Consider the following 23,519-nt stretch of genomic DNA (forward strand, 5'->3'; position numbering starts at 1 on the left):
CATTTTAGACTGTAGGTATCGAACTTGGCGTTCATTCCTTGGAGATTCCACTTTTAATTCATTGGAAATACGGTCTAACACGGATTTCTTGGTTGGTATAATGTGGTGGGGCAGAATATATTGAGTTACCATGTGGCTTGATTGCAATGCTATGTGCATCACCATCGAAACGATATTGAACAATAGCAAACTCACTTTTTACTTTGAAAGAGTTTTCCATAGTGATAACAAGCCTGTGAAAGTCAGGCGACGATGTGTTGGATGCACGAATACGGCTTACTTTGTACCAAAACTGGTCTTTTCCAGAAAAGACATTTCCTTCACTATCCAAGTGATAAAATTTCTCAGTGACGCCTTTGGTCATCTTCCAGTTATAGCCATCATAAAGTTTGTCTTTGGATGAGTCCAAGCTTAGCAAGAAACATGCTTTTTCTTCAATTTGCATTGGTAGAGACTTCAAGGCTAGCTCAGGGTTAGTGTTGAGAATGATTTTCAATGCCTTGATGTTATCTATAGGCTTTGCAGGATCGATTTGAATTGCACCCAAAACATCAGAGTTTTCACTGAAATAACAAGGATAAAAATATGTTAAATCCTTGTCTGTTTGTTTCAATATATTATTTATAAAATTCAACTTTCTATATACTTCATTTTTGATTTGATGAGGTTTAGGGGCTTTATTTGGGGATGGCATAGTATTGAATTCATATTCAATTCCCGATGTTCTGCATGAACAGAGAAAAACCTTTAACAATTTAGTAGATATATTAAGTACCTAAACTTATAATGATATACCATTTGTCGACACACTTTTATCCCAGGTTACCCCGGGTTTAGTTTCTTTGAGTAAAAATTCATAAAATGTAGGCTAATTAATTTACTTTGTATTCACAGTGTTTTCCTTGTCTTGGTCTTCATCAATGACATCATTAACTAGTTTATGTTCACTAAAAATAAGATTCTGTAATTAATAACTTTCATCTAGACTTTTAGCTCCAAGTCAAATTTATTGTAAAGCATAATTCTTTAGCATAAGATAAGGAAAAATTGCGACAAAATAAGTGTTGGCGATATCTAAAGATGTTTCTAACCTTTGATTTGGGACACCTCTACCATCACCTTCGCCCTCCATAGTAAGATTGACAGCATCAATAAGGCCATCTTCAATGTCACTAAAGTTAAAAAAGACAATACATTAGATTAGAATATTAAAAAATGAAAATTAAAGGCAATAATTGAAAAACAATTATGTCAAATACAATGAAATAATATTTCAACATTTAAAATCTAGTTTTCTTTAAAAAATTAAAAAAATAACATGAGACAATCATGAAATGTACGGATTAGGACATTATTATTTTATATATGATGATCGTTTCATTGGAAGGTAAAACAGCCTGTTATGTTTTTAATTTTTTAAAGAAAAATAAATTTTGAATTCAGCACTACCTTGTTATAGAGCACTTTGTCACCATAAATTACTAATGTTGTTGATGAAACAAAATTTCATTTTACAAAACAGATTTTCAAAAATAATTATTGGATAGAGTTTTTACAATTACCCTTGAACCCTTCCCAGTTGCGATTTCTTTATTTGACGTCAAATAGTCAAGACGTGTTCTGCATCGCTTTCAAAAAAATGGTGGAAACTCAAAGAAGCATCGAAATTCGCTAAATATGAACAAAAATCGCCATAAAAACACCCAAGACCCACCAATTGAAGCAGCAAACACAACTGCAACTTGTTACGTGTATTGATGATGTAGATCAAAATCGACTCAAATGCCGTAGCTGCCAACGTATGGTACTTTACCAACTGCAAATATTCGCTAACACGTACAATAATCAATTTGTATGTCACAATTGTGTGCGAATAACGATATCCTTAAGAAGTAAAATCGGAGACAACAAGTACCATATGATGCAAGAGCAGATTGCTAAATAAGACGAAAAATAAAAACTCAAAAAACAACTGACCAAAAACCGAGAAGTCATCAACAACGATGCCCGATGAGCAGACCACTGCTTTTATGAGACTTTACTATAGAGTAGGCCGTTAGACCGTCCATTTTCGGAAATTTGAGTTATTTTTTATTTTTTCGAGATAATGTCTTGGCATTCTACTCTTTTCAATGTAGACCATTTGAAGACCTGTAGCCTGATGAGTAGACCACTGCTTTTATGAGACTTTTCTATAGAGTAGGCCATTAGACCGTCCATTTTCGGAAATTTGAGTTATTTTTTATTTTTTCGAGATAATGTCTTGGCATTCTACTCTTTTCAATGTAGACCATTTGAAGACCTGTAGCCCGATGATTAGACCACTGCTTTTTTGAGACTTTTCTATAGAGTAGGCCATTAGACCGTCCATTTTTGGAAATTTGAGTTATTTTTTATTTTTTCGAGATAGTGTCTTGGCATTCTACTCTTTTCAATGTAGACCATTTGAAGACCTGTAGCCCGATGAGTAGACCACTGCTTTTATGAGACTTTTCTATAGAGTAGGCCGTTAGACCGTCCATTTTCGGGATTTTGACTTATTTTTTTCAATATAATTTCTTGGCATTTTGCTATTTTCAAGGTAGACCATTTGAAGACCTGTAACCCGATGAGTAGACCACTGCTTTTATGAGACTTTTCTATAGAGTAGGCCGTTAGACCGTCCATTTTCGGGATTTTGACTTATTTTTTTCAATATAATTTCTTGGTATTTTGCTATTTTCAAGGTAGACCATTTGAAGACCTGTAGCCCGATGAGTAGACCACTGCTTTTATGAGACTTTTCTATAGAGTAGGCCGTTAGACCGTCCATTTTCGGGATTTTGACTTATTTTTTTCGAGATAATGTCTTGGCATTCTACTCTTTTCGATGTAGACCATTTGAAGACCTGTAGCCCGATGAGTAGACCATTGCTTTTATGAGACTTTACTATAGAGGAGGCCGTTAGACTGTTTATTTTCTCGTTTTCAGATGTACCCAAAGATCAGAATCAACTATGATTACATTGAGATACGAAACAATATGTATCTGAAGCTTTCAAGTAGGGAGTTTGTTGAATGTCCATTTTCTGGTGATGATTTTGGGAAAATAACACCTCGAACATTCCAAGATTTTGACCCATCACGAACTACTTGCCATGGTGGGTTCCTTGCGACAGCGATTGAGCGATGGTGTCCAACACTTGAAGAACAAGCTCAGCTAGCACACAAAATTTACTTGTGCCTTTTGACGTATCAAATTCCCTACAAAAGCAAGCGATTGGAACTTAGTGGTGATATTGATTGTGGTAAAACATCGGTATTCAACATGTTTTCAGGGCTGATACCGCGGTCCAAAATAGCAATCATCACCAAAGAGGGTGCGTTTGGATTTTCCATGATCCGTCCAGACACGGAGCTTGTCTTTATCGATGAATGGACCAAAGAGACAGCTCCCGCCGATATGATCAAGATGGTATTCCAAGGCGGTCCTTTCCCACAATCCATCAAGTTTTCAGACCCAAACATGCAAGAAATGAACGCTGGCATCTTTGCCACCTGCAACTATGTACCGAAATATAAAAAGAAAGACAAGGATTCCGTGGAAAGAAGAATCGACGAGATCAAATGCCGGAAATTGGAAGTTCAATCAGCCGAAGCACCAAAATGGATCCGCGAAAATGCCATGCACTGTTTGACGTACCTTATAAACCTCATAAACTCAAACTTGAATGTCATTGACGAATCAGAATTAACATACACGCTGCCTGTCGATGTTAAGTCTAAGACGACCTTACCAAAAGAACCGGTAGACGAAGAGACCATACAGAAGATAATGAACTGCGTGGTGGAGGCGGACGATTCAGTCCCCTTGGCTGGATCTCCACCAAAAGAACTAGAAGTGTTTCGTGTCATCGAAGAAGACATGCAAGTAGAAAGTGGTAAGCCCTTATTTTCATTTTCCTCTAAATACCATACACCCAAAGATGAAGCTTTCTTGCGTGTGCTTTTAATTGAAAATGAATCTGTAATCTATGTATTTTGTCATTGTAGGCCACTAATACAAAATATTTCAATAAAAGATTTGTTCTTATTTAGAATTGGAACTACACGAGAGCGATTCAGAATTGGAACTACACGAAAGTGATTTAGAATTGGAACGACACGAGAGCGAATGTGTCGAACAGTACGATGAGTCTGTATTAGATGAACCTTGTATCACCATGAATGAATTTGCTGAACGTCCAATGACAAATGGTATACGTGATGTTTTTTCTGAAAATATTCTTTTAGTTATGCTATTATTTTTTCAAATGGCGCATGGCAGATTGAATTTAGCTCATTGATTTACTTACGAGCCAATTAGAAAAGGTTTGAAAGTTCAAAATTTGGCTAGCAGGCATGAGATTTATTGAGAGCACGTGTGAACAGCTTATTGGTGTCTTCTTTGTTTTTTCTTAGATAAAATTGACGCTGAATCGCTAATTGGTTTTATTTCGACAACAGATGTCGACTCTGACATAGAGCCCCCTAAAAAGCGTGCACGAAAACTATGGCTCAACAGCCCGCAACCCGAGTCTGACGCAGAGATTGTACAAATTCTACTTGAACGCCTCGTACAAAATGGTGAGAGCAATATTTTGATGGTCTTTGTAATTTAGATATGTGGCTTTAGAGGAAAACCGTAACTGAGATTTTGTCCTCTCAAGATAGTGCTTCATTCTCAAATAAGAATATTCTTTTATTTCAGTTTCATCAAATGACGTCGATGCATCAACAACGTCAATAACAACTACTAGTGGAATGTCTACACAAAATGGTAAGTGAATACTTGTTTATTTATTAATTTTGTGAAGACTGATAGTGAGCTCTGATCAACCCAATTTGAGGCAAAACAAAGTCACTTGTGGTCTGGAAAATTGACATAAGGTTTTTTCCCCTTGTCAGCCAACGAAAGCCCTGTCAAGGAAAAGGTGGACATTAAATACTCAAAACGGTTCAAGCTTGATCGTATCAATGATCTTGAATATTGGCAATTGGTGCGTGCATTTATCCAATACAACCTTGGTTTTAGAACACTGAACGACGCCGTTGCCTTCTCATTGTTCCAAACATACGATAAGTTTAAAGCCTCTATGAACAGCCCGAGACCACCAACGACAGCTGACCCAAAGATCGACGCGTCGCTAATCGTAATCAACAAAGTACGTCCAGATTTCGATTTGTCTGGATTCTTGACAAAGTATCCGTCGTGCGTCCAAGCTATCAAACGTTTGCGCAAGAAAATTGGCGTCAGCTAAAATTCTTCAATTTTGTAAATACTTCTTTTTCATCCTTGGACATTTAATGTTTACCTAGCTGTCTGCACTGAAGTAGTTCTTATAAGAATCAAAGTCTACGTCTATATCTAGTGGCCCTTCTTTTCTTACATATGATCTTGTGACGGAACATTGATGCTTTTACACGATAACTTATTTAGAATCTTACTTAGTATGGACGATTTTACCGGTCTAACGGTCTACTCTATAGAAAGTCTCATAAAATCTACGGTCTTCTTTATGGTCTAACGGTCTATAGGATGGTCTTCATTTGAGTTCCTTTTTAGTTAAATCTTTAAGATTTTAATAGATAGTTTTTGCATGGATTTATTTTTTCTGGATGCTTTCATAGATATCTAAAGAATATACATATATAAGACTTGGAAATTCATTCATATACCTTTAAATCTCAAATCGGACGGTCTGACGGTCTACTCTATAGAAACTCTCATAAAATCAACGGTCTTCTATATGGTCTAACGGTCTATAGTATGGTCTTCACTTTCAGAAGACAATATTCTGAAATTAAGACTTGGAAGTTTTGAAAAAAATTACACGTTGCTTTAATTTCTAAGAATTTTAGCGTTTTACTTGGTATATAATGGACTTTTTGTAAATTCGGACCATATTGTTTTGTCACAGTTTAGCAGGAGGACACTCTCAAGAATTATTGAAAACTTTCCTTTTGGTAGAGATGGCAGATTTGAAACGTCAAAAAGAAGAGGAAATGTTCGACAAAAATTGTACATGTTTTAGCCAGTACACTATGGAAAAGCTATACGGAGCGAAAAAAAAAGGTAATTTTGAATATTTGACGCATTTGACGCATTTGACGCAGGGTCTATTGATGCGATTTTGATATAGAAGTATTTCGTCATGTTTCTGCATTCATTTTAAGTCCAACATTTCACTAATATCAATGTTTTTTTTAATTTTAGAACCTGAGGTGATTGTCATTTCTTCGGACGATGAAACTGAAAGATATAGCGGCAAAGACGAAACGTTCGTTAAAAGAAAGGTTTCCAAGAGAATAATCGAAGTGAAGATAGAAATTGAAGATATTTTTTCAAAGAAAAAGAAAAAGAAAACTTTAAAATAAAACAAAAAGGATGTTTTCGTTGTCCCTGAACTCATTCTTATTCTTTAAGGTGGTAGTCTACCCAAAAATAAAAAATCATCGAAAAAATTGTCGAATTCTGGTTTTTGGGTGTTTTGAGATCCTTAGGTCCTTCTGAGCATCTCCTGAAAATTTCAGAGCTATATCTTTATCATTCAGGCCACAGTGAGCATTTTTATCCTGTTGGGTGCTTGAAAAATTACCCTAGCAACAGAAAAAATCCCGTTGCTAAGGACTTATTTCTTCAATCTCGGCCGAAACATAGCAATGTGATACGCCAAAAGAAAGCTCTTTTTACGCCCTTTTCGGGCGTCAAAATATTATTTTCCGTGGCATTACGTAATCCTTGAAATTAAAGATGGTAGCTGCAGTAGTGTAACACATCAAAACCAGCTGAAAAGCAAGCTGTAAGCATGATTCTGCAGATTTCTTGGCAAGTTTTAGATCAAAACTTAATCTCTTTGATTGAAATGATTTATTTAAATGAAGAATGGACTCTACAGAATCTATAAAGTTGCTCTACATTGGTTGTGTTGCTGGATTTCTGCGAAAAACATTTAAGTTGTCGGCATTTTGTTTTGAGCATAGACAGTGTGCTTTTGGTGGCTCACATAATGTTTTGTAGTGGATTTAAATGTAACTGAGATATTTCCAAGCACAATATGATGTAACAGAGATAGAAATGTGCATTATAATGAACTGGACCTAACTTCTGGAGACACACATTCTCATCTGACACCAGCCATTCATAACCGCCTAGGCGGTAACCGAAACGAAGGCACCGCCTTCGATCAAGCCAGCTCATTGTCAATTCAAGTCTATGTGAATAAAAATATGCACTAGAAAAGTTTCCTTGTCTACAGAGAGTCATGCTGGAATTTCAATGAACATTTTGTCACACTTATGTGGCTGTTTTCACCCAAATTTGATGTTATCACAAGATTACCGCAAAGTTTGCTATATTTACGTAACTTTAGCGCAACATGTTTTTGTTGATTTTTGGATAATTTATCAATTTTTGTGAAATGTTTTACTTTAACTTATGAAACCTGACTGGTTTGATGAGTATTCAGTGAAGAAATTTTTTGAAAAGAGCTTTCCAGCTTAAAATGATACCCATTTTTGTCTTTTTTCTTTGATTTTCTCAAAAAACGCTTTCCGGGGGTTCGCAAAACACCTTGTCAGAAAATATCTTAGGATTGAGAGTAGCTACAGACTTGAAATTTTCAGGGAAGTTTCCTTACATGATTGTGCATTGAATGAATGGATTAGAAAGTTTTAAAATTGGTTTCCTGATTTTTAATCTCAAAAAAGCGTTTTTTTCAGTTTCTTACCCCCTGGAAAAAAATTTTAATTTGTTTTTTCACTCATTCCAGACCTTTTCTAAATATTAGTCATTTAAAAAAAACTAACTTCATAGGTCAAGCCGACTATTCAGAAAACCTGACACAAGCAAAATAAAGTATTTTACCCCCTGGCTGATTTTACCCCCGTCTTTGGTTATTTTTAGAATTTTTTTTTATTTTTAGAAATGTTAATAGTTGATACACATTTCCTGAAAATTTCATTACGAAATGTAAAGAAGTTCTTGAGTTATTGCAAAAAATGTGATTTTTTGACTTTTGAAATCTGGCGGTAGACTACCACCTTAAGAAAATCCGTCTTCTTATGTCTTCTTCTCAATTTCAAAAAGATCCAAAATAAAAGTGAAAGGGCTTCAATTTTCTGTATGCTCTCATATATTTCCATTAATATATTCTAAATAATAAACACAAGTTAAGTTCTCTTAAGTTGAGTCAATTTACAAGTCTGGGCCCTACGACATAATGTTGCCCCCTGTCTTGAGGAATGAAATTTGAACTCGGGATCAGCCAAAATTTTTGACCATGCACAACCGTATTTTTGAATTCCTAGTTTTAAAAAGTTATCTTCGGCTGAAGAAAATTTTTTCAACTTTTTTCTGGCGTTTTTGAGTCTTTTGCGCTATTGATCCTGACTGTTCAATATTGAAAATAGGGCTTGGGAACTTCGATATATCCAATGTTTCTGTAATTTTAGAGAGAGCATTAATTGATGGAGTCTCGTCCGTTAATTTCTCCATTACTTTTCTGCCTTTTGATGCAACATCTCTAGATTGAAGCTTTTGATAGTGGACCCGCGCTACAAATGAAGTATGTTTTTGGTCCTGGGAAAGAACATGCTGTTCTTCGACTGTTAATTTCGCTGCGCTTTCCGTTTCAATGATCTGTCGGTATCTAGTTGGATTGATGTACTTTCCAATAGCTTGAAAAACTAACCTTCCAAAGACGTCACTAAGACGTGAAAGTTGCGTTCCGTTTCTTGTAACTAGAAGATAGTCACATGTCGGATTCATCCTTGGTCTAATACATTTGATGTATCCATTTACAATATCTAAGACTTGTTTTGTAAAAATTAAAGTGTCAAATCCGTATTTTTCCATAGTTTTGAAAACTGTTTGGTCGATCATTCCATTTTGGTCAACATTCTCTATCATTTCTACAGTCAGATATTGAAATGTCATAGGTCTAGTAGCTTTTACCATAAGGAACAGAACTGCAGTGAGAAACCCAGTACAAAATGACAGATCGTGTGACGATGGACGAAAGTCTTTAGTGGAGGTACTAAGTAAAATTTGAGTAAATCTTTCGGCATGATGAGGAATAACTGATTGCATATCTTCTAGGCTTGCCCAGCAATCTATCTTAGACAAATAATCGACACTAAGTAAAATGTTCCATTCACATCGCATTTTTCGAGCCAGCGTTTTTTTAACACGGTCAATATAAATCTCTGATACCACATATGTTTCGTTAAGTGCTGTGCTGTTCATTCTCCTAAAATCTAAAACATGTGACAACGAGTTCATATATCCTATTAAACCAGCATAACCAACATGCCAATCCTTTTTTAAGTATTCAATAAAGTCTGAGATAGAAGAAATTGAACCGACACAATAATCTACGATGGTTAGTGGTATATCCCACTCAGGGTAGCAATCTTGACAGCAAAATTTCAAGAATTTCAAAACTCTGCAACTAACTTGACTTGACTGTTTATAGCTTTTTGAGCCACTGACGGCACTACACAGCCAGGATTTAAAGGAAATGCCAAATGAACAGTCTCGATTAAAAGATGGGATATTTGTAGTCCTGCTGCACTTCGTTCTTGTTAGGGTTCTAGATATCACAACCTGTTTCGGTAAAACATCCTCCACATTTGGCTTTGCGTCAAAAAAATAAAACCACCCATGTCTCTGATAAACATGCTTCCTGCAACCTCATTGTGTTTGGTACGATTCACTGTCACAACTTTTTACAGGACAATTAAACAACCCATCTTTATCTTGAACCAAACTCAAGCGTTTTGGCTTGGAAGCAGCTCCTATAGCATCTTTCCAACTTTTCTTTGATAACAGTTTCTTTGGCATTCCTTTTCCACGCACAATATACAAATAAAACCAATGTCGACCGAATCCACCCGTTTGAAAAGAAAATTGCATAAGTTTCAAAGCGTAGCAAAAACACCCTGATTTGTATTCAAAACAAAGAAATTCCGGGGATAGTCAATCAGAGTCAATCGCTTATTAATTTTGAATATGAATTAGCATAATTTAGCAAAATTTAAATTTGAACCAATCTCTTGGATCCGGTTGTACCCCCAGGCTTTCTTTAAAAAGAAATTATAAGAACAAAAATGTTTTCTTAAAAAGAAGACCCCCTTGAATTTCGAAAATTCCAGCTTGAATTACTAGTTTCAGCTTTTTAAAACGGAGGTACTTGATGGGAAATTTCTTATAGATAAATGGGAACTACAAAGTCAACTAAAACCCCCTAATTCTTTCAAGCAATCAAGCTTTTAATATGAGGCTATTAAAACATCCAGGGTGTCAAAAGACAAAATGAAGTTTTTTAGAAGAACATATTTCAAAACAGTCCTAATTCGTCCCCTTTTCGGTCAGTAAAATGCTCATTCAACATAAACGGAGTAACGTTAGGTAAAATACTCTTATTCAAAGATTTTCTTATAAATGACAATAACTTTTAGAGGAACAAAAATGACCTCATTAGATGCTCTCAAAGGACCGTTTATTTTCTTTCGATTTCTAGTAAAAAAGGAATCATAAAGTCCTTAATTGAAACACAGAAAGGAACGTTTGTAACAATTTAATTGATCTTGACTTGAAGAAAAGGAACATAATTATTATGAAACGTATATAACGCTAGAAATTTTTTTGTGTTCCGCAAAAGATACACAACTTGTATTAAACAGTGTATAATACAGATTGGATTTTTATGTGCAGAAGAATTTTTGGCAATTTTCAAGATGTCATCACACCTGTCAAGGCAGCTGAATTCTAGGACAATTATTGATTCCTTACAGAGCAACATCATGCCTTTGGTAAGAAATGAATATTTTATATTTCAATTAAAATTCCGAGAAATGTAACTTGTGAAAAAAGTTTTTGTCTTAAATGGTAGACTTCCAAGTGATTTCTCTACAAGAAATTGGGTTGACGTGAAGGAATGTTTCAAGCTTTAAGACAAATTATGCTGCGTTTTTTATGCTAAGTTCTCTTCTACAAATTTAAACTCAACTTTGCAATAACTTCTTACTTTTTTTAATTTAGATAAAAAAAACCGATGGTGTTCTAGCACGTCGTGCCATTTTCGCAGAAGAGGATAAACTATCCATTTGTAATGTCCGTTTCATTCTTGATGAAATGCTGGCAAATATGAAAATAAAATTCTTCATTTCGTGCGTCTCTGGAACTCAATCAAACCCGAAAAAGCGTGGAGAAACAAGAACACAAGATCCCATTCGTGCTTGTATCAATTTTTTCATCTGTTATGAAAAATCTATCATCCAGGAACATGAAATTTTTCAGGGATTTCATAACGCTACCGACACCAAATTTGAAAATAAGCCAATGATGACCAAATCTACCAATGATAGAGAGTCAATATTCAGAATGCTGCAACAAACTGTTAAAGTGAGAAAAATTTCTTCTATTATTTCCATTAACTCAAATTTACAAATTTTATATTTCAGCCGCAGACCTAAAACTTTTAGCAAGGAATTAAAACCGAATTTCTGATATTTTTAATCATTTTTTTGCCTTTGTTTTAGAAACACAATAGCAAACACTCATACATGACAGCCTGTTCCACTGCTTTGAAAAAGCTAATCCGACAATGCCTTGTGATATAGTTGACGAGACTGTTCGTGCCCAACGTCAGGAAGTGTGTCGTCTTCACTGCTGTGATATTCGGATTGCAGAATCATTTTCCAACGCCAGCAAAAATCTGACAAAATCTAAACTTATCCATATTTATGAAGGTATGGGGACATTAGACGAGGATCTTCCTGAGGCACCGCCATCATCAAACCTATCAAAGGCGGCAGACAAAATCTCTGAATTGATGAAGAAGCTTAACTATCGCTTGTACCGTGGCATGGTTTATTTCAAACCTGAAGAAGGTAACCTAATACTTTGAAATTGTTTCATGGCTGTGAATTTCGTAAATTTTTAGGAGTAATTGAATAATTTCAACATAAAGTTTTTCTTGATATTAAACTGTTTGAGTTTCCTATTGATTTAAAAAAATGTGAACTTTGTAAAGTGGAAAATCTAGATTTTTACAGCTTTTCCTTTTTTTCTTCACTGACAGCAAAATTCACATTCAAACTTCTTTGCGATCCTGAAGAATTTCTCTCCAAAGTACAAACGAACGCAGGACTAAAGGAATTAGTATTGGCAAACCATGCAAATCTTTTGAAGCATATGTCTAGCATTCATACTGAAGTAAGGACTTCTTAGTGGTTAGTCTACTAAAAATTTAAGGCTTGAATTCGTTAGCTCGTAATCTTTTACAACATGACCATCAGATTTTTTTTTCATTTTTAAGTTTATAAATTGAAAAGTTCAACTGTGGTAGTCCATTTCATAGACCGTTAGACCGCCATTAGGCCGTCTCATTTAAGAGCATTTGCACTGGAAGTCCGTAGGTCGTCAATCTTAGACTTTCAAAAGGTGCTCTTTTCGTTATTTTCATCTATGACTGTTTTTAGAATTCTTTGAAAAGTATCTCAACTGTAGTAGTCCATTTCATAGATCGTTAGACCGCCAGTAGGCCGTCTCATTTATGAGCATTTGTACTGGAAGACCGTAGGCCGTCAATTTTAGACTTTCAAAAGGTGTTCTTTTCCTTATTTTCATCTATGACTGTTTTTAGAATTCTTTGAAAAGTAGCTCAACTGTAGTTGTCCATTTCATAGACCGTTAGACCGCCAGTAGGCCGTCTCATTTATGAGAATTTGTACTGGAAGACCATAGGCCGTCAATTCTAGACTTTTTATGGACTTGAGACGGATTGAAAACATACTAATTTTTCAGCTCTTTCCTAAAATCAAGATCGACTACGATTTCATCGAGGTGAAGAACAATACATATCTAAAACTTTCAAGTCGAGCATACGTCAGTTGCCCCTTTACCGATTTTGATCCCTATCGGACGAATTGTCACAGAGGTTTCATGGCTTCAGCAATCGAGCATTGGTTTCCAAAGTTAGAAGAGCAAGTCAAATTGGCCCACAGAATTTACCAATGCCTACTTTGCTTCCAGCTACCAGACAAGACAAGAAAGCTAACACTAATTGGAAAAATCGACTCAGGCAAAACTTCAATCATCAACTTCTTTTCCGCATTAATACCCGAAGAAAAGATCTCCATTTTGACAAAGGAAACCACGTTTGGTCTCTCCATGATAACCGATGATACAGAGCTGCTTTATGTTGATGAATGGAGGCGTGAGATGACGCCCCCAGACATTGCAAAAATGCTGTTCCAAAATGGCCGGTTTCCTCAAGCCATCAAGTTCAAGTCACCAAAGATGAGAAAGATGGAAGCTGGTGTCTTCTTGACATGTAATGCGATGCCAAAATTTGGTAAAGAACAAGAGGCTGTGGAAAGGAGATTGGCAATGTTTCATACCCGACCACTTGAAAATATAGACCCCTCTGCACCCTCTTGGATTAAGTCTAATGCGAGGAACTGCCTAACATACTTGGTAAACCTAATCAATTCAAACCTCGACGTCTTGGACGAAGATGATCTTTCTTACACTTTACCTAAAGATGTAAGATGTGCAAACACCATGTTGATGGACAAGATGGACGAAAAGAAACTTGATGCTATTCAAAAGTGCGTTGTCTACAAAGATAAGTCCGTTAAACTTGCCCAACCATTGACTGGATATGACATCTTTTTAATTGAACAACCATGCGATGACGGTAATTACATTTTTTACCTTTCTTTTTATTTTGTATTGGTATTTTGACAAACTTTCAATATCCTGGGAGAAGATTCTATGTGCAAAGGGAACTACTAAAGCTATAAGATGAAACTTAAAGTACTTTTTTTCTTCTTCAGATCGATCAACACAACCTGACGTGGATAATGAAAGTGATGTGGACATGTCAAAGTCTATCACTTTGAAAACATATGGTAAGGATTGGCTCCCTTTTATCTATAAGTATCTAATTGACCATTGATCCGCGAATGGTTTTGCAAACTTAAGCCTTGCCAAATTTAATAGCGTCTATTCTTTCCTATTCTTAGATAAAGTTGACAGTGACGCACTCATTGGTTTCATTTCGTCGTCTACCAAACAAGACTCGGATATAGAACCTCCTCGGAAACGAGCCCGTCACAGATGGATCGGAAGTCCAGATCCAACAGAAGAACCAGAGACGGCTACAATTAAAGATCTTCTGAACAGCCTTATTGAACGTGTTTCAAATCTTCAAAATGGTGAGCACATTAACTTTTCTTGTACGGCCATTAATACCAACATTTTTACTCTTAACTACCAGATTTATGGTGATTTTGTTTATTTGGCTAAACAATCAACTCATTTTTATTGTGCATAAGTTTTGATTTAAAGGTTCTCTTCTTCTTCGTTTTGATCAGGTGACGTCATGGCATCAGCAAGTACGTCTGAAAAAGCAAACAATATGGGTACTATTTTGAGTGGTAAGAGAATACTTGTTCTATTTTCTTTACCAGTTGCCTGAGCCAGCGAAAGATCTTTTATCAGCCTAAAATCAAAGCATAACAACTTGTGGTTTGAATAAGTGACAAACAAAAGCTTTTTCCCTTTTTCAGTTGTAGAAAGCCCCTTCAAGCGTAAAGAATTCATCAAATCGTGTAAACGCTTCAAGATCGAGGACGTCAACCAGCTCGAATACTGGCAATGCGTAAAGCACTATCTGTTCAACAATCTGGGGTTCAAACGTTCGCATGATCCTGTCGCACATTCTTTGTTCCATACAAATGAAAAGTACGTTGCGTCCTTAAAATCACCAAGACCACCAACCATAGCGGATCCATTTGAAGATACAGCCTTTCTTGTTCTAAGTAAGCCGAGAATGAGTTTTGATTTCCCGGGATTTTTCCGAAGATATCCATCGTGCATGAGAAAAATAAAGGAAATTAGAGAAGAAATCAACATTCGGATCACTACACCCTATGCTCAAAAGTTTTGAAATTTAAGTTATTTTTACTGAAATAGTGCTAGAAAAAAAAGCTTTTCTTATCTTTTGATGCTTTTTTACCTTGCCTTTGACTCTGGAATCTCAAATTTGACGGTCTTACGGTCTTCCTATAGAAACTCTCATAAAATCCCCGGGCTACCCCTGGTCTACTGGTCTACAGAATGGTCTTCATTTTCAAAAGAGTATAAATGGAATTTGAGTTAGGACTTTGAAATTTTTGATGATTTTTTACCTTCCCTTTGACTTTGGAATCTCAAATTTGACGGTCTTACGGTCTTCCAATAGAAACTCTCATAAAATCACCGGGCTACCCCTGGTCTACTGGTCTACAGAATGGTCTTCATTTTCAAAAGAGTATAAATGGAATTTGAGTTAGGACTTTGAAACTTTTGATGCTTTTTTACCTTCCATTTGACTTTGGAATCTCAAATTTGACGGTCTTACAGTCTTCCAATAGAAACTCTCATAAAATCACGGGGCTACCCCTGGTCTACTGGTCTACAGAATGGTCTTCATTTTCAAAAGAGTATAAACGGAATTTGAGTTAGGACTTTGAAACTTTTGATGCTTTTTTACCTTCCATTTGACTTTGGAATCTCAAATTTGACGGTCTTACGGTCTTCCAATAGAAACTCTCATAAAATCACCGGGCTACCCCTTGTCTACTGGTCTACAGAATGGTCTTCATTTTCAAAAGAGTATAAATGGAATTTGAGTTAGGACTTTAAAACTTTTGATGATTTTTTACCTTCCCTTTGACTTTGGAATCTCAAATTCGACGGTCTGATGATCTCCCAATAGAAACGCTCATAAAATCACCGGGCTACCCCTGGTCTACTGGTTTACAGAATGGTCTTCGGTTTTTGAAACATTTTGGATTGGGTTTAAATAATCAAGAAACTTTCTTTTTATTTTGACTTTTTATTTTTATTTTTCCTTACTATAAAATCTTCCACCTCCACTGTCACACTAGTTCTTTTGGTTTTCCTTTTCAATATTTTCTCATCTTCTCCACTTTTTCGTTCTTCATCCGAAGATATCACAATGACGTCGGGCTCTGAAAATAAAAAATAAAACATGAGAGTCATGTTATGTCCAAAACTTAACCTTTAAGACACAAAAAGGACGAAATTGAAAACGAGCTGAGCTTGTAAGAAAAAATCAAAAGGGTCACCTTTTGGCTTTGGTCCATACAGCTTGACCATAGTTGATTGGCTAAAACAGGTACAATTTTGCTTTAGCATTTCCTCCGCTTTCCTCTTTTGTGCATCTGCCATTTTCTCAGAAAGAACAAGTAAAGTGTGTAATATTTCCATCTTCAGTGGTCCTTTTAACAGGTCCAGAAATATAACTCGAATTGGAAAACTACCGGTATACAAGAAATCGGCGAAAGTTATGGTACTCTTACCTTATAGAGAGAGGAAGTAAATTGGTGTAATGGTCTATAGAACGGTCTTCACTTTAGAGAAAAATGGTATTGACCTCTATTGGAAACACTTAAATTACTTTGAAATTTTTTTACAGCTCTAATTTTGCAATTTTGACGGTCTTTGAATAAGAGATTTTAAATTTTTTCAACTAAACATATCAAAATATTTAATAAACTGGCATAGAAGGGAAGATTTAAAATTGAAACATTCAAAATTATTTCAAACATTATCAATGAAATTTTCAAAATGAAAAACACGATTTAAAAAATATTTTTAAGTAAATTTACAAGTCTATGCCCTACGACATAATGTTGCACCCTGTCTTGACAAATGAAATGAGAATTCAGGATCAGCAAGAATCCTTGCATGCACACCCATATTTCTGAATTCCTAATTTCAAAAATTTATCTTCTGTCGAAGAAAATGCTACTTTTTTCTGGCGTTGACCTTTTGTTTTGATTCGATTGTTTTGTGTTTGAGTCTGATTGTTTGATATTAAAGTGCAGAGCTTGAAGAGTCAATGTATCCAAAATTTCTGTAATTTTTGATAGAGCATTTCTTGATGGAGTCTCATCGGTTAATTTTTCGATTACTTGTTTCCCTTTCGATGCAACATCTCTAGATTGAAGTTTTTGGTAGTGGACTCGCGCGACAAACGAGGTATGTTTTTGGTCTTGGGAGAGAACATGCTGCATTTCGACTGTCAATTTCGCTGCACTTTCCGTTTCAATGATGTGTCGATATCTAGTTGGATTGATGTACTTTCCAATAGCTTGGAAAACTAACCTTCCAAAGACGTCACTTAGACGTGAAAGTTGCGTTCCGTTCCTAGTAATTTGAAGATAGTCACATGTCGGATTCATTGTTGATCTAATACATTTGATGTATCTATTGACAATATCTAAGACTTGTTTTGTAAAAATTAAGGTGTCGAATCCGTATTTTTCCATAGTTTTGAACACTGTTTGGTCGATCTTTCCATTTCGGTCAACATTTTCAATCATTTCTACAGTCAGTTATTGAAAAGTCATAGGTCTAGTAGCTTTTACCATAAGGAACAGAACTGCAGTGAGAAACCCAGTACAAAATGACAAATCGTGTGACGATGGACAAAATTCCTTAGTTGAGGTACTAAGTAAAATTTGAGTAAATCTTTCGGCATGATGAGGAATAACTGATTGCATATCTTCTAGGCTTGCCCAGCAATCTATCTTAGACAAATAATCGACACTAAGCAAAATGTTCCATTCACATCGCATTTTTCGAGCCAGCGTTTTTTTAACACGGTCAATATAAATCTCTGATACCACATATGTTTCGTTAAGTGCTGTGCTGTTCATTCTCCTAAAATCTAGAACATGCGACAAGGAGTTCATATATCCTAATAAACCAGCATAGCCAACACACCAATCCTTTTTTAAGTATTCAATAAAGTCTGAGATAGAAGAAATTGAACCGACACAATAATCTACGATGGTTAGTGGTATGTCCCACTCAGGGTAGCAATCTTGACAGCAAAATTTTCAAAACTTTAAAACTCTGCAACTAACTTGGCTTGGCTGTTTATAGTTTTTAGAGCCACCGACGGCACTACACAGCCAGGATTTAAAAGAAATGTCAAATGAACAGTCTCGATTGAAAAATGGTATATCCTTAGTCCTACTCTGCTTCGTTCTTTTTAGGGTTGTAGATGTCACAACCTGCTTCGGTAAAACATCCTCTACATTTGGCTTTTCGTCAAAAAAATAATACCACCCATGCCTCTGATAAACATGCTTCCTGCAACCTCGTTTTGTTTGGTACGATTCACTGTCACAACTCTTTACAGGACAATTAAACAACCCATCTCTATCTGGAACCAAACTCAAGCGTTTTGGTTTAGAAGCAGCTCCTACAGCGTCTTTCCAAATTTTCTTTGATAAAAGTTTCTTTGGCATTCCTTTTCCACGCACAATATACAAATAAAACCAATCTCGACCGAATTCACTCATTCGAAAAAAAAAATTGCATAGACTTGTAAAAAGTAGCAAAAGCACCCCGATTTGTATTCAAAACAAAGAAAATCCGGGGACATCCTATTACTTATAAATTCTGAATATGAATTAGCATAATTTAACAAAATTTACACATTAACCAATCTCTATCCAGTAAACGGGTCAGTCGTTTGTACCCCCAGTCTTTCTTCAAAATGAAATCATAAGAACGAAAAGACTCTCAATATAGACACCCACTTGACACTTCAAAAAATGCAGCTGAAATTACTAATCTCAGCTCTTTAAAACGGAGGTACTCGATGGGAAATTTCTTATAGATAAATGGGAACTACAAAGCCCACTAAAACCCCCCTAATTTTCTCAAGCAATCAAGCTTTTAAAATGAGACTCTGAAAATATCCAGTGTGTGAAGAGATGTAATACAGTTTTTTTGAAGAACAGATTTCAAAACAGTCCTAATTATTCCCCTTTTTGGTCAGTAAAATGCTCATTCAAAATAAACGGAGTAACGTTAGGTAAAATACGCTTATTCAAAGATTTTCTTATAAATGACAATAATTTTGACAGGAACGAAAACGACCTCATTAGATGCTCTCAAAGGACTGTTTATTTTCTTTCGATTTCAAGTGAAAAAGGAATCAAAAAGTCCTTAATTGAAACCATGGATTTATTATAGAGACTCTGGATAAACATCGAATGAAACGGTGGAGAGTGGAGTATTGTCTTTCTATTGTTTCAGAAAACAATCGATGTACATGCTTTGTCCGCAAAGGACAACTGTCATAGCGGCTCGAAGGACTCTGATTTTGAAAAATGATTAATACTCTTATTTCTAAGAAGTTGTCTAACTTTTTCTGATCGTACTTTTGCTGACTAAAAGTTGGAAAATAATTGCTAGAATACCAAGCGAATACATTTATGAAATCTGGTGTGAGAAAAACATCATCAGACGAGTAAAATCAAACAAAATGCTTATAATGACACAAAATTTTGAATTGGGAATAACTTTCCAATATTTCTCCGAGAAGAGCTGAGATTGGTATATATTAGATGTGAGTCTCATAGCTCCACTGTGGTATGACAATCTTTTGGTGGCACGTGGTGGCACAGTGGCTTTTTTGAGGTTGAAGTTTAAAAATATCTGGTGTCAATATTCAATTTCTTATATATAGCATGTTTTTGCATCTTTCTCGAAATTTAAAACGTCATAACGAGGTATAATTAGTAATTAACTAGATGAGTTTGAATCTCGGAGGAGAACTTAAAGTCTCATTTGGGAATTTGATAAGTGTATTTTGATGAGAAATTATTTAATAGTGAAAGAAGGGTGAACAATAATGTCATTACTGCGGACAAGGCTTGTACATGAGAAATTGGCAAAATTCAGCTCGTTGTTTTTCCAGTGTCTATAATAATTCCATGTTGAAACACACACAGAAAGGAACGTTTGTAACAACTTAATCGAATACCTAAGCGAATATACTACAATCTCCTTTAAATGTGTTCCCATCCTTAAAAATGGCAGATATACATTTGGGAAATTAAAAAATACAGTTGATTTCGACTTGAACAAAGGGAACAGAATTATTATGAAACGTATAAAACTGTTGTCAAGAAGAGATTAGATCTATTGGAAGGTACAACTATTGTGTTTATGTTGTTTTGTGAGATTTATATAATAATACAGGACATTATATTATCATATTATATGCTGTGGTTTTGCATCATTATTCATGTGAGTGCTTGTGAGAGACGAAAAGTAAGCTTTTCAAGACTTGAAATATAGTTTTATGAAAAGTAACTTTATCACAATTAATATCTACTGTCAGGTTTGCCTAATCCTGACCACCCCATCTAATCCTCACCCCCCACCTCTATTTAATGTGCAGAAAATTTTGGTCTTTACTTCACAAATTTGATTACATAATCATAAACAAGACTAATTTGAGCCAATCCAATATATATAAATAATATAAAAACAAACCATTATATAAATAATATAAAAACAAACCAAATAATATAAAATATAAAACAAACCATTATATAAATAATATAAAAACAAACCAAAGGAATAAATACCTACAAAGTAGAAATATTGGTAATTTCATGGAATTAGCACAAAAGTAGTCAAAACACTTCATACATACAGATGTAGACAAATGATAACAAATCTTACAAACTCTATATTACACATTTGGTTTTCCCCCATGCTGCCATAAAGAAAGGATTATTAAACCAAATTTGGGTAAATTGTTTGTTTTAGAGGAGGGTCAGGATAGGATAGATAGGGGTGGTCGGGATTAGGCAACCTGGCGGTACCTTTATTATTATATATCTCTCTAATATCTAATTTCATAGATTCCGGTAGACTTGCCACTGTCTTGTATCAAGATGGGCTGGTAAAAGTTGCCGATGTTAATTTTTTCAATTTTCTGAAATCCACGCAACCAATAACATCATTTCCAGCAAATGATCTTGGGCATACAACAGGACTTAATGTATGGAATATTTTTGTTACTGGATTTTTTATTTTTTTAAATGGTTGTTGTTATGTTTCACATCACAACACAACATGAGGGTACCAGTACACACCGAAAAGGGTCTCTATGATATAAATGGTGCAGTCACCCAAACAGTATAAATTTCAGGACCCTAATAGATGATGATATTGTCTCTGTTTGATAAATCTAGTCAAGACGTCTTTTAGTTTCAGCTTAATGTTGTTGCTTTTTTTACAGCAGGATTTTTTGCAGCATTAGCATTGGCAGATTTTCAGTTGTTGAAGCTGCCATTCAAACAGTCAATGCCCCTTTATAATTTCCTGCTTAGGTTGTCCCAGATAGCGTGAAAGTCCCGTTGGATAAAATATCACAAGGCCTTACTGCTTTTGCGTACTATGATGATGGCCTATACTATCCAGCCACTGTGAACAAACTTAACAATATAATTAAAAGAAGAAAGAAAGGTACCAAATTAAATGTGTTATATACTTCAATATATCTAATAATATATATGTGGTTGTGGTGCTATGTATAAGTAAAAAATGTTGCTCTCATCACTGATAAACCCCATTCCTTAATTTTGAGGTAAAACATTACTTTTTTGTCAGTGTTTTGCTTGCATATGGAACGTTCTATTTTACAGTGGATTTTCTTTTAAAGCGCAGGATCACTGATTCTTAAGTCGAGTGACCCTCCAGGTATCATACTCTCCATATTTCTTTCAGAACTTTAGGAGACCTGCCTTTTAAAAGCAAAAACAAAGCAAACAGGATTTTTTAAACCTCTCAAAGGCTTATTCACACATACAATTTTTGAAATACAGAAGTGGTGAATGTATGCCTAGGCTACCAAGTTACCTACTTCATTTCTTTTTCAGACAACGAACGCAGCAGTACCCATGATCCAAATAAAGAAAATAACAGTTTGTGCATATTTTCCTTACAACCCTGTCTCAGTGGGATATATTATTTTAGCCAGGTTGTAGTAATTCACTATCAACTCCCCATAGGTTTCTATCCTAATTCAGTAACATAAAGCAATAAATTCAAATGGCAAGATTCAAGTGACTAATACATTACATTATTGACGTTATTGCCTAAAGTGGAGAACAATGTTTACTCTCAGGTGCCGAATAAACAGGAGGGGTATCAAAATAAACAAAGGGGTTGGAAATTTTCTGAAGATCATAATATAATAAGCAGGGGGGTTTGGAAAACTTTCTTCTGAAAACACTGACAAAGGGCAAAAATAGGCTAAAAAATCCTAATTGAAGAAGAATGAAGGAACTCTCCTTTGACAGTCAAAATATTTTTTTCAAAATTAATAAAAATGTCCTAACAAGGTCCAATGGTTGGAAAAAATCTAAAAATTAACAAGTGGAGGGGCTGTTTATTCAGCACATGAGAGTAAGGTTTTAAGCTAATGTCTATCTTTTTTTTATTACATATATATAGAAACACCAAACAGTGATGAATCCAAAACTAAAAAAGGTAATTGGTAAAAATGCAGAGGCAGCTTTGTGAATATCTTTAGTTAATGGATATGTAAAATGTGCAATTGGCTTGTATTTTGCCTTTTCTTGAAATTTTATATACATATAATTGCCATCTGCCTCATACTATATATTGAATTAGATTTTTACTGGTTTTTATTTTAATAACATTTTGTTCATTTCTACAGGAAGAGGAAGCTCAGAAAAAAAACCCAAGAAGAAGCAAGGTGAATTCATTTTCTTCAATTTGATCATTATTTATTAAAATGTTTTCAAAATTAAACTGTGATTGACATTGAAAATGGGATGGAACATTGCAAAGAATTAAAACAAAAAAGATAATGTACTGTGGGATAATGATAAGATCAGAATTCTGTGAGGTTTAAAAAAGCACAAATAATAGTATCACACTCATTTAAATTTTAGGTAGTGCCAGTAAGAACCCTGTCAAGACAAAGACTGGTAAATAGAAATTTATTGCATTGTTGACTTTGCATATTCTAATATGCTGCTGTATCGCATAATTCTCAATATTTGAAAATTGAAAAAAGAAGCTATCAAATTTGTAATAAATTTTCAACTTAGGATTTATTTAAATGGAAGAAATTTCCCATATAAACGATTAGATATATTTATACTTTTTTCAGATACCGAAGAAAGTGAGATAAAAAAAAGGAAATAGCAAGATGAGCAGGCCAAGAAAGAGGCCTAAGTCAACCGCAAACTTGTGGAATTAAACAGGTAAGAAATACGAATCAAAACATTTAAAGCGTAGCCTAAAGGAAGAATAGCCCCCCCCCCTGCCCTATCGAATAAAAAATAGAACTTTCCGGTTGTTGACTGTCTGGAGCATGAATCTGGAACATGTCCAATAAATTTGGATAGGAACTTAATGAACTTAATGTTCTGCAAGTTTGGCAAGACTATTTCTGTATAAAGATTGATGAAGGATGATGATTGAATGATACATTTTAATTTTTCAGAATATACCCCACAAACTTGCCATCATAAGGTAATTCCTTATTTATTCAAATTTTACCATTGCAAATGAATAATAAGATATTCTTTATTGTGGTGCAAATAAAGCCACGTAATTATATTTTTGAAATAATACG

General features: G+C 35.0%; 1 protein-coding gene and 1 long non-coding RNA gene across 3 annotated transcripts; both read left to right on the top strand.

Moving 5' to 3' along the window:
- Window positions 1–2,990: 2,990 nt before the first annotated feature.
- LOC136806224 (uncharacterized) lies at window positions 2,991–5,377 on the top strand. Of its 2 annotated transcripts, none has more exons than XM_067062785.1 (5): window positions 2,991–3,920; window positions 4,078–4,236; window positions 4,441–4,605; window positions 4,730–4,798; window positions 4,927–5,377. In XM_067062785.1, exons 1-5 carry the CDS (start codon window positions 3,023–3,025, stop codon window positions 5,277–5,279), a joined length of 1,644 nt encoding a protein of 547 aa, XP_066918886.1. In that variant the 5' UTR covers window positions 2,991–3,022; the 3' UTR covers window positions 5,280–5,377. The 2 variants fall into 2 exon arrangements, with proteins under 2 accessions (XP_066918886.1, XP_066918887.1); XM_067062786.1 differs by having other exon boundaries at window positions 5,054–5,121.
- Window positions 5,378–21,793: 16,416 nt separating this feature from the next.
- Window positions 21,794–22,633, top strand: LOC136806226 (uncharacterized). Its single transcript, XR_010846536.1, has 3 exons — window positions 21,794–21,834; window positions 22,367–22,402; window positions 22,593–22,633. It is a non-coding gene; the product is annotated as an uncharacterized lncRNA (long non-coding RNA).
- The last annotated feature ends 886 nt before the right edge of the window (window positions 22,634–23,519 follow it).

The sequence above is a fragment of the Clytia hemisphaerica genome, unplaced genomic scaffold, assembly GCF_902728285.1.
Source record: "Clytia hemisphaerica strain Z4C2 unplaced genomic scaffold, Clytia hemisphaerica genome assembly, whole genome shotgun sequence".
Classification (NCBI taxonomy): domain Eukaryota; kingdom Metazoa; phylum Cnidaria; class Hydrozoa; order Leptothecata; family Clytiidae; genus Clytia; species Clytia hemisphaerica.